We start from the raw sequence: 12,500 nt of genomic DNA on the forward strand, positions 1-12,500 counted from the left end.
TACAATGGTGCTTATTGGCTCTTTCTACCATGAGATATGGTCACTTTTAGTGGTTCACTACCTTATTTTGGTCACATTTCATAAGGGTCAAAGTGACCTTGACCTTGATCATATGTGACCAAATGTGTCTCATGATGAAAGCATAACATGTGCCCCACATAATTTTTAAGTTTGAAACAGTTATCTTCCATAGTTCAGGGTCAAGGTCACTTCAAAATATGTATACAATCCAACTTTGAAGAGCTCCTGTGACCTTGACCTTGAAGCAAGGTAAACCAAACTGGTATCAAAAGATGGGGCTTACTTTGCCCTATATACCATATATAGGTGAGGTATTGAATCTCAAAAACTTCAGAGAAAATGGGAAAAATGTGAAAAATAGCTGTTTTTTAGGCAACATTTATGGCCCCTGCGACCTTGACCTTGAAGCAAGGTCAAGATGCTATGTATGTTTTTTGGGGCCTTGTCATCATACACCATCTTGCCAAATTTGGTACTGATAGACTGAATAGTGTCCAAGAAATATCCAACGTTAAAGTTTTCCGGACGGACGGACGGACGACTCGGGTGAGTACATAGACTCACTTTTGCTTCGCATGTGAGTCAAAAAGGTACCACTACCAGTGCCTTATACGAAATTAATTCTTTAAAACAAGAAGAGCAAACGCTCGATCGAGTCACTTTCGCAGTTCTGAATATTATATGAGGCATCAGATGGACAGGAAGAAATTGCTATTCACAACACAATGAGTCACGTTCACATAAAATTTGAGCCCGGTCACTTTTATAGTTTCCGAGAAAAGCCCAACGTTAAGTTGTGTGTTGCCGAACAGAAAAGGCTAGTTATCTCCCTTGTTTTTCTGATAACGTTCGTAAAAGGCTACAGATGTAAATACTTTGATGTAAAGAATAATCCTACAAAGTTTCAATCACATCCGATGAACTTTGTCAAAGATATAAAATGTCTAATTTTTCCTTTGACGCTGACCTGTGACCTTGAAAAAGGTCAAAGGTCAACGAAACCATCGTTAAAGTGTAGAGGTCATTGGAGGTCACGACTAAACAAAATATGAGCCCGATCGCTTTGATAGTTTCCGAGAAAAGTCCAACGTTAAGGTGGTGTCTGACGGCCGGCCGGCCGGACGGCCGGCCGGCCGGACAGACTAACACTGACCGATTACATAGAGTCACATTTTCTCAAGTGACTCAAAAACAAAAAAACACAGTGCACAGAGAGCATCCAGGCTATTAGTCATGTGACCAAGATGAGTGATGGTCTTATCCCATGTAATATAGGAGGCAGTGAGGCCAATTGGTTTCATGAGGCAGAGTGGGCCTGTAGCCACTAAAAACAAGAGCCCTTGAGACAATAGCATTGAAGAGCAAGAGACAGGACACTGACCACTCCAGGGAAGAGACGCTTGAGGTTCTCCAGGAGCTCGGCTTTCTTGATGGCGCGCGACGACTCGTGTTTGTCGACCTTGGCCTGGCCCAGCTCGGTCTGGATGTTTGCCAGCTCCGCCTCGATGACCTCCATGCGACCGCTGGCGTCCCCCACGTCCTTGGACAGCGACTCCTCCACCTTCCTCTGCTCATCCAGCATGGTCGTGCTCGACCTGAACACATTGGTTTCATTTCATTTACTGTATTCCCTTTGGTGAGAAATTGGGGTGGCTTCCTCCCAGTGGAAAGTAAACGTCAACAAGAGTCACGCTACCCAGGTGTGAGCGTGTTAGGTGTAATCAGCCACCTGCATTTATGGCAGAATGGCCGAGGTCTTTTTTACGTGTCACGGGGTGGAATGGGGACACAGTCTCTAAGTCTGCACATAAAGTTGACCCATGTCTGTCCCAGCGTGGATTTGAACCAGTCACCCTAGGTTCACAAGTCCCAGTGCTCTTCCAACTGAGCTACCTGGCCCATAGCACATAAATACGCATGTATGTATGAGTTGCAGCCAATGATTGCAAAGGAAGAATAATAAGGTCAGTTGGACCTGTATTGAAAATATGTGAAGGCCTAAACATCCTAGCTGCAAAACAGTGTCAGAACAAAACTTGGACGGTTGACTGGTTAGGGGACAGAACAATGCATCAGATAACAAAAAACAGTCTTAAGGTTTCATGACAAGGACAGTCACATTTTCAGCCAAACCACGTCTAACCAGACACTAACTCCACAGTAGCTCTTGGTAAAGAGAAAAGAGAAACTGAAATGTAATCTTACGGAATATGAAAGCCATTTTAAAGCCTTTCCTCTTCAGTATCTCTGCAGGATATATGAAAAACACAGTCAGTGACTCTATACAGCTGGATATTATCTAGTGACGGTGCCTAAAAAATAAATAAGACTATGAGGACGAGGGGTCACGGCTGTTCCAAGGGCTTCATTTCTGCCTCCTTAGCAGCAGGCAGGCTGAGCTATTTTTAGCATCCTTTCCACCACCGCTCTACACAGCAGTGCTGGATTGCTCAGAGCCATACGCTGATACGTACCATCTTCCGGTGTAGTGCGGAAGCATTTGGGTATAACAAGCAAGTGAGCGTAACAATGTGCTTGCTGCAGCTGTTGGTAGCCTCTGCCATGACTATTTTTAAGTTACACTAAAATGCAGGCTGGGAACAGCCGTGGGGTAGAATAAAATACCGAAGAAGCAGACGATCACTCACTTAATATACTCCTGCAGCTTCTCGATGCGTTTCTTGTTCTCGTCCATTTCGTGCTCTTTCTGCTTGATCTTGGCCATCAGCTCGTTCTTCTTGCGCAGCTCGTTGTCATAGCGATCCTGGTCTGACTTCTGCTCACGGTTGATGGACTCCAGCTCCTGCAGGTACTTGGCCGCTCGCCGCCCAGCCTCCTCCTTCAGCCGGTTGTACTGTTGCACCTGATAAAACAACCATACACCGATACAGGTTGTACTGTTGCACCTGATAAAACAACCATACACTGATACAGGTTGTGCTGTTGCACCTGATAAAACAACCATACACTGATACAGGTTGTACTGTTGCACCTGATAAAACAACCATACACTGATACAGGTTGTACTGTTGCACCTGATAAAACAACCATACACTGATACAGGTTGTACTGTTGCACCTGATAAAACAACCATACACTGATACAGGTTGTGCTGTTGCACCTGATAAAACAACCATACACTGATACAGGTTGTGCTGTTGCACCTGATATAACAACCATACACTGATACAGGTTGTGCTGTTGCACCTGATAAAACAACCATACACTGTTACAGTGGAACCCCATTTTTAAGACCCCCCAAAATAAGACTCCTTCCCTTTTCAGGCCTAATTTTTTCAGATTTTCTGTTCATAACCTAGGTACATTTACCTCCATTTAAAGACTCCCTCCTTTTTAAGACCTGATTTACTCAGATATTTGGAGGCGTAAAAACGGGGGTTCCAATGTATCACTCTCCAATTGACCATTGTAGGAAATAACTTTGGTTTGTATTGGTTGTCAAAAAGCCAGTACCCTTGCTTTTTCCTCGGACAAATATTGACACGTGGTTTCCTGTACACGTAAAAAATATTGTCACGTGGGGAAACTTTCCCACATGAGATTACAAGCCAGTCACAAGACAGGGAGCTGGAGCTACACACTTTCACAGGCACAATACAAAGAGGCGTACAAGTGTTGAACAAGAGACCGGTACTTACCTGTGAATCCTCCAGCCACAGTCCAACACCAAACAGAGATGGCGCTACTCACAGACACGACACACACAGGAGTATAACAGTTGGACAGGAGACCGGTACTTACCTGTGAATCCTCCAGCCACAGTCCAACACCAAACAGAGATGGCGCTACTCACAGACACGACACACACAGGAGTATAACAGTTGGACAGGAGACCGGTACTTACCTGTGAATCCTCCAGCTGCAGCGAGCGGCCCTGTGATTGCGACTCCTCCTCCATCTTCTCCTCGTACTCTCGCCTCGCCTCCTCTAACTGTGCCAGCTCGACCTCCATCTGCTTGATCTGCACACAACACGCCTCATTTTAACACACAACATTTTAACACACAACACGTGACATTATTACACACAACACGCTTTATTTTTTTACACACAATAGTCCTCTTGATCTGCACGCAACACGCGCCATTTTAACATACATTACTCATTATACAGCTGTCGTGCCTCCATCTGCTTGATCTACACACAACACGCAGGCAGATCACGTCGTGAGACCATGCATTGCATGATTTCGTTGCATTGTCTGACATCTCAATAAAACAAGAAAAGGTTGTAAAACAAGGACAAAGCCCATACGACTCACATGCTTGACCTTGACCTTTACATGACCTTGAGCTAAACCTAGCAGTGACATCATACACTAAGAACTGCTTTACACATTTTCCCTACCAAAATACATGTGACCTTGACCCAAGGTCAAGGTCATCCAAGGTCATGCAACACAAAGCTGTTAATTCAAGACATAGGAAGTACAATGGTGCTTATTGGCTCTTTCTACCATGAGATATGGTCACTTTTAGTGGTTCACTACCTTATTTTGGTCACATTTCATAAGGGTCAAAGTGACCTTGACCTTGATCATATGTGACCAAATGTGTCTCATGATGAAAGCATAACATGTGCCCCACATAATTTTTAAGTTTGAAACAGTTATCTTCCATAGTTCAGGGTCAAGGTCACTTCAAAATATGTATACAATCCAACTTTGAAGAGCTCCTGTGACCTTGACCTTGAAGCAAGGTAAACCAAACTGGTATCAAAAGATGGGGCTTACTTTGCCCTATATATCATATATAGATGAGGTATTAAATCTCAAAAACTTCAGAGAAAATGGGAAAAATAGCTGTTTTTTAGACAACATTTTTGGCCCCTGCGACCTTGACCTTGAAGCAAGGTCAAGATGCTATGTATGTTTTTTGGGGCCTTGTCATCATACACCATCTTGCCAAATTTGGTACTGATAGACTAAATAGTGTCCAAGAAATATCCAATGTTAAAGTTTTCTGGACGGACGCCGGGACGGACGGACGGACGGACGGACGGACGGACGACTCGGGTGAGTACATAGACTCACTTTTGCTTCGCATGTGAGTCAAAAATTACTGAACAAAATTGATTTCAGTTTAACTGAGCGTGCTTTCACATTACAGAAAAAGAAGAAAATAATGAAGGTATCAAAGGCTATTTGACTTACAATGACTTCATGGTTTTCATGCTTCTTCCGTGCTGCCTTCAGTGAGCGCCTGAAAAAGAGAACAAATGCTGACAATCTTTCTTCAAACAAAAAAGACAGTTCAATCACATAGTTAATTCAATCACTGTCCTATTCACCTTCCACAGTCGAGAGAAGATAAGAGATAAGATTCATATAGTCCTGTGAGGTTACCCTCATGGAAATTCGGGCTGCTTTCTCCCTGGGGAAAGCTAGCTGTCATACAGTATACGGCACTACCCATTTTTTTTCTTCCTGCATGCGTGTATTCATGTTTCCAAGCCCTGAGACTTTCGCTGTGAACTTGGGTTCTTTATCGTGCGCATGCGTGCACAAGGGGGTGTTCGGCCACCGAGGAGAGTCTGCACAAAGTTGACTCTGGGAAATAAATCCCTCGCCGAATGTGGGGATTGAATCCACGCCGATAGCGACAACTAGTTTTGAAGCCAGCGCCGCTACCGACTGAGCTACTTCCCCACCCGTATCTTCACATAACAAATACAATGGATTCCTTCTTTTAAGACCCCTCCCCCCCCCCCCCCCTCCATTTCAGACCTCCTCCTTTGACAGACCTTGTTTTTTCAGATTTTCTGTTCATAACCTAGGTAAATTGACCTCCATGTTAGACACCCTCCTTTTTAAGACCTGATTGTCTCTTCTTCTTCTTCTTCTGCGTTCGTGGGCCGAAACTCCCACGTACAATCGTGTTTTTCCACGAGTGGAATTTTACGTGTATGACCGTTTTTACCCCGCCATTTAGGCAGCCATACGCCGCTTTCGGAGGAAGCATGCTGGGTATTTTCGTGTTTCTATAACCCACCGAACTCTGACATGGATTACAGGATCTTTTCCCTGCGCACTTGGTCTTGTGCTTGCGTGTACACACGAAGGGGGATAAGCCACTAGCAGGTCTGCACATAAGTTGACCTGGGAGATCGGAAAAATCTCCACACTTAACCCACCAGGCGGCCGCGGCCGGGATTCGAACCCTCGACCTTCCGATTAAGAGGCCGACGTCTTACCACCCCGCCCGTCTGATTGTCTCAAATGTTTGCACGTCTTATAAGAGGGGTATCCCTGTACACAGATGTTGTCAACAGCCGACATGATTGTATCATGAAATGACACCATTCTTTCAGAAGCAAGTCCATGAAGAGAGTGGTGTACACTTGATGCAAGGTCCCCATCACTCACTTGGAGTTCTCCACCTTGCGCTGCATGTGAGTTGTCTTCTCCTTGGCTTTGATGTACACCGGCCGCTTCTTGTTCAGCTCCACTTCCTGTCAACACACCAATGTATCTCTTGTAATGGAGCAACACACCAATACTTATCTCTTGTAACGGAGCAACACACCAATACTTATCTCTTGTAATGGAGCAACACACCAATACTTATCTCTTGTAATGGAGCAACACACCAATACTTATCTCTTGTAACTGAGAAACACACCAATACTTATCTCTTGTAACCGAGCAACACACCAATACTTATCTCTTGTAACTGAGAAACACACCAATACTTATCTCTTGTAACGGAGTAACACACCAATACTTATCTCTTGTAACGGAGCAACACACCAATAATTATCTCTTGAAACAGTCAGCAATCCAAAAACAATTAGACTAAATTAGACTGCCAAAGTTCCAAAATTCAGAAGAAAAAAGAATGTGTCGCTTGTGTCTTTGAAGCGAGCTTCTGGACAATTTGTCAGATCTGTTTATTTTCTGTATTATAAGTGTTTGTCCGTCTGTCCACTTAAAAGACCATTGGGTCAAAGATCAGTGAACGTAACATTTTGTTTTTGATTCTTGTAATCGTCAACGCCATTCAGCACATTTTCTGAATCATAGCAGCAAACTTAAGCAATACACTCAACGACCTCCAAAAGGACACCACCCCCCCCCCCCCCCCCCCCCCCCCCTAGATATCGTTTTACAAAGTAATGATATCATTTAGGAATAACATAAACCAATTGTCTCTACTTTTGAAAATCATGAAAAGGACTCTCTCAATTTTTTCCCCACATTCCCACCCGGTGCGGCCAAGATTGGAACACTCAACCTTCTGTATGGAAGGCCCAGGCCTGGGAATGAGTAAAAGTGGTTTGGGCGTACTGACGGGAACCTTTTGTGTATTAAGCATTTTTAAGAAGCACACGGAGGCTCTTTTCTTACACAATTAGAAAAGGACTTTGTCATATTTACGACGAAAGGTGTATCATTCCCAGGCCTGAAGGCCAGCTTCTTATCCCCTAGGCCAGTGGAGCTAAAGAAAGAGATGCAGGACAAGCTACAGAGCCAACAGAAAAGCCATAACCAATGAGGTCACTGACCGACTCTTTGATCTGCTGCTCCATCTTGGTGAGTTCTCGTGCGGAGCGCCCCTGCTCTTTCTTCTTGTCCTTGACCTCCTCCTCAATGCGGTCACGTCTCCTCCCCTCCTTCTCCATCATCGCGTTCTTCTTGGTCACCTCCTCCGCAACCTCGTCAATCTCACGCTCGTTGTGGAACAGTCGGAACAGCTGGAGGTGAAGCTGCTTCTCCGTCTATTGAAAACGCACACACAAGGATAGAAATTATGCCCTGTTCCACTGTATTTCTTTCGAATACATCACCTCAATTTAACTAATAGGAGTTACCTTACTTACGAGTGCTAGACTGAGAACAGCTGGAGGTGAAGCTGCTTCTCCGTCTATTGAAAACGCACACACAAGGATAGAAATTATGCCCTGTTCCACTGTTTTTTGTTATAAACAATGTTCACATAATGCTCATCACAGAACAGTCAGAACAATAAGGGACAGGAATCATGTTTTATTTGTTATATTAACCAGTGTACTGTTTGCATAAAGATCTCTCTAGAACAGTCTGAGACAAATTATCTGGCAAAGTATGTTTCAAACAAAAACAGGACTTCAGCGCATTCATCTAACATTCTGAGTGTTGAATTGACTAGCAGACAGAACAGTAACAACCCTCGCTGACAGGCCTATTCACCGGCTGTTGGTTGAGCTTCTGGTAGCGTTCAGCCTCGTCCTTCTCCATCTAACATTCTGTTTGAGTGTTGAATTCACTATCAGACAGAGCAGTATCAACACTTGTTGACTGGCCTACTCACCAGCTGTTCGTTGAGCTTCTGGTAGCGTTCCGCCTCATCCTTCTCCATCTTGGCCTCCTTCTTCTCGGCGGCGATGCCTTTCTTCTTGTGGTAGTTGAACTGCGTGTCTTCCTCCGCCCTCAGCATCTCCGCCTTGGCCTGCTCGTACTCCTCCTTCAGCTCCCCCGACCTGCACACAGACACCAAGGTCATTATTGTCCCAGGGATGGCCAACTTTCAAAATATTAAATTGTCAACCGGGCGAGTAACTTCAAGAAAGTTACTAGCCCGCCAGAAATTTCGCTGGCCCGGTACATACCACAGTTGCTGCATCTGCAGTGCTTAAATGGCTTTGAAACTCGATATTACAACCAAAAGTCAGCTTGGCGAGTTGCCAGGCGTTTTGTTTTTAGCTTGGCGGATGTTTTACTCGCCCCTGGCAATCGGGCGGACGATTTGGCCAACCTGTTGTCCTGTGAGGTTACTATCGTGGAAATGTGGGCTGCTTTCTCGCAAGGGAAAGCAAGCTGCCATACAGTACGGCGCTACCCATGTTCATGATTCCAAGGCCTGAGACTTTTGCTGTGAACTTGGGATCTTTATCGTGCCCATGCGTGCACAAGGGTGTTCAGACACACAGGAGGGTCTGCACAAAGTTGACTCTGGGAAATATATCCCTCACACAATGTGGGAATCGAAACCAACACCGATGGCGACAACGGGTTTTGAAGCCAGTGCTGCGACAGACTGAGCAATTTTCCAGCCCCAAACAGTAACATTGGTAGTGCTTACCAGAAAATGTCTAATGTATAATGTTGTGTTTTTTTCTGTGAAAGTAAAAGACAAGGAATCGTCAACCGCTAGGTCCGAGGTTGTAAGCCAAATGCACACTGCACTGCAAACCTCCCCTTTAAGGCCCTGGTATCTTAAATGTTCTGTTCCCAACATCTTAAAACCAATGTCAATGAGGCAGAGCTTTTTATCATGTGGAACATGTTATCTAGTTATCTAGTGTTATAACCAACTCTGCATCAGCAGATTTAAAAATATTGAAACAAAATGCTCATCATGGTATGCATGCAGAGTGCTTACTTCCCTTTGTTTATCAGATGTTCCCAACATGTGTCATTTAACATCCTTTGCTGCCGAGTGTTGCTAGGTGGAGAGAGTGTGTGTGTTGTGTGTGTGTGTGTTTTGTGTGTGTGCATCTGTCTGTGTGTGTGTGTGTGTGTGTGTGTGTGTGTGTGTGTGCATGTGTGTGTGTGTGTGTGTGTGTGTACCTGCTGATCTCTTCGAACATGGCGGTCCTCTCCTTGGCGTTCTTCATGGCGATGCTCTCCACGGTCCCCTGGAACACCAAGAAGTTCTTGGACTTGACCAGCACGCCGATCTGCTCCAGCTGCTGTGCATACTGCTGGGCCGTCACCACCTGCAATAATAATGATAAGAACACTAATATTTATATGGCTCAAATTCTAATATGGTTCTAAGCGCCTCACAAAAACATACATAAATAAATTATTCTGTTCACAATTCAAAATCAAACAATAATAAACATCAAGAGAAGCTAATACGATGTAATAACATCACTTCTGTCGGCACATGTAATGACTCCCTCATTATTAACACCTTGTTTTCTCAGACTTTCTGTTCATAACCTCTGAAAATTTACCACCATTATATGAACTAGTTTTCTTAGATTTTTGAAGGAGGAAGTCTGAATTTAAATGGGGAGGTCATAAAAGAGGGGTTCCACTAAGTCTAATAGTCACAGTCACATTTCTGCCATAGAAATATCCTCCTTACTTGCCAACATTTAAAGCTGGGAACGGAGAATCATGACAAAGGCTGAAAACGTGTTGTGGGTGTGGGTGCAGAGCCACCAGATGCGTTAACTTTTGTTGTTGAAAATACCATAATTAAAAACGGCATCCTTGGACTTCAAAATGGTGTTTGCAACATACCTTTGCTCAGCAATTTTCAGCTATTCAAACACATTCCCACAAAATGGCTATTCCCAGAACCTTTTTCCGTATGATAAAAAGGGGTGGCACTTGGCGTTGGCAAAACTTCTTTTCCAACTTTGCCATCTTTTGGTAAGATCTGTGCAATGAAAGTACTTGCCTTGCCATTGATGCGATGTTCAGAAGAGTTGCCAACGATGGATCTGGTGAAGTTGATTTCTGTGTCGCTGTTGGTTTCTCCGTACACTGCAGTGACAGAGGCTGTGCTGGCTGCGGGTTTTCCCACTGGGGCGCCGTGAATCAGGTCCTGTGCAACAGAGACATAACTCATAAGACATAAGTCATAAGAGTAAGACATAAGGTTTTATTACAACCACGTGCAGTACACAGTAATGTTGCTTGGCTTGAGTACATTCAACACATAATAGATTCCAAGACAACAACCTAACCGAGTGCTCACCGAACTGCGTACACACACTCACTTACAAACACACAGACAGACAGACACACGTACACACACTCTACAATTATACCACGTTCACATCGTGTCTACTTCACATTAAATATTCTTTTTACCCGGTGAATTGCATACGTGGGCCACAAATCATAATAACACTTAAAATCCAGCAAAGTAACCACCAAATTATATCACATCTCATCAGAATCACAGATAAAGCATATCATGTTTATAGTTATCACACACAAAAGAGGACCGACACTTTACTCAACACATTCCTCACTGGGGGGCTCTTCACCAATTGGCTCAACCATTTTAAAACGCAAAAGTAACTCTCCATTTTTATGTCAAAACTGAGCAGAATCGAGTTTTACTCCTTATCTAAGAAACAAATTTGCAACATTAATCATTATACATGTATTATTTTTCCAAGAGCCAGACAGATGTTAGATCTTGCTGTTGGACTCTTGGAGACTGAACATATATACAATGTACAAAACTACAGAAAGGTATTCCAGTTTAGAAAGCCTGAAAGCGAACAAAACGTACGGGCAGCCTTTTGGAGCGGAGATTTGATGTCTTCTCGCCCAGCACAAAGCTGATGGCGTCCATCAAGTTTGATTTTCCTGAAAAAGAAACAACAAATTATAAACAACCCAAGGACATGAGTGAAAACAAATGTATATATTTTGTGTCTGCCTATCTGGCACAAAGCAAAGCATACACAAAATCTAACTATGTGGCACGCAACCACCCCTGGAACTGTCAGTGTTACCGGTTCACATGATCAAACAAGATTTTACTTTACTAGTAGTAGTACTACTAAACTAATAGTACTACACTAGACCCTATCGGTATTCCAAGCTCTCGTTAACTTCAAAGGATAACATTAAAACAAATTGCTATATGCATGGGTGGGAGCCCAAAATTGTTCCAAGACTGAACTTTTTTTAAGGCCGGGGTCCAGGGGCCGCCAAGGCCCCGGCGGGGTCCAGGGGCAGCGCCCTGGTGGGGGGTCCAGGGGGGCGAAGGCCCCCGGCCGAAAACGAATTTTATGAATTTAAAAGGGTTTCTCTGGCCTCTCCTGAGTTTAATTCTGATAAATAAGAACCTTGTTGGAGATACAAAAAGTAACAAAAACTAAAAATTTTAGGGACCTGGCAAGCATTAGAAACAACAAAAAGTGCACTATCAGTCCATTTGGCATAACACAGTATGAGATGACTATCAATGAGGGCGCAAAAAAAAAAAAAAAAAAAAAAAAAAAAAAAATTGTCAAAATTTCTCTGAGACGGAAATCCGTCTGAGACGGAGGAACTCCCACCCATGTATATGCTCAGAATGTTGATCTCTTTAAAATGGTGTGTTTCTTGTCATTCAACCATTAATTTCAAAATTTCATGTCATTGCCACAGCAATCAGTCTATGTCCCATGTATTTAGCTACTAGCTTTGTCCTCAAATGACGCCCAAAATTTCTCAACTAAAATGACCATATCTCGAGAACTACTGCACCGATTTAAATAAAACAAATTGCTATGTGCTCAGAATTTTGATCTCTTTAAAATGGTGTGTTTCTTGTCATTCAACCATTAATTTCAAAATTTCATGTGTCATTGCTAATAACAAAGCATACATGGTACCGCTATTTTGAGCGAGCTGTGAAAGCCGAGGTTCGCGATGTTCAAAGCATGACAAAGAGCGTGTCTCGTGGATGCTGCTCAGATACGGAAAAGGTCTATTGTTCTACATAAATGCAACCTGAATGAAT

At 43.6% G+C, this 12,500-nt stretch overlaps 1 protein-coding gene across 1 annotated transcript in view; it reads right to left on the bottom strand.

Moving 5' to 3' along the window:
- The window catches only part of LOC138965165 (structural maintenance of chromosomes protein 1A-like), a 34,699-nt gene that overhangs the window by 20,975 nt on the left and 1,224 nt on the right, over positions 1–12,500 (bottom strand). Inside the window, exons 2-11 of the mRNA XM_070337286.1 lie at positions 11,280–11,356; positions 10,434–10,580; positions 9,590–9,738; positions 8,331–8,499; positions 7,546–7,758; positions 6,407–6,492; positions 5,195–5,243; positions 3,887–4,003; positions 2,670–2,884; positions 1,403–1,616 (exon numbers count right to left, since the gene is read on the bottom strand). Coding sequence (XP_070193387.1) covers positions 1,403–1,616; positions 2,670–2,884; positions 3,887–4,003; positions 5,195–5,243; positions 6,407–6,492; positions 7,546–7,758; positions 8,331–8,499; positions 9,590–9,738; positions 10,434–10,580; positions 11,280–11,356 — 1,436 coding nt within the window. The remainder of the gene's footprint in view (positions 1–1,402; positions 1,617–2,669; positions 2,885–3,886; positions 4,004–5,194; positions 5,244–6,406; positions 6,493–7,545; positions 7,759–8,330; positions 8,500–9,589; positions 9,739–10,433; positions 10,581–11,279; positions 11,357–12,500) is intronic.

Source organism: Littorina saxatilis, linkage group LG4, assembly GCF_037325665.1.
Source record: "Littorina saxatilis isolate snail1 linkage group LG4, US_GU_Lsax_2.0, whole genome shotgun sequence".
In the NCBI taxonomy this organism is placed as follows: Eukaryota; Metazoa; Mollusca; class Gastropoda; order Littorinimorpha; family Littorinidae; genus Littorina; species Littorina saxatilis.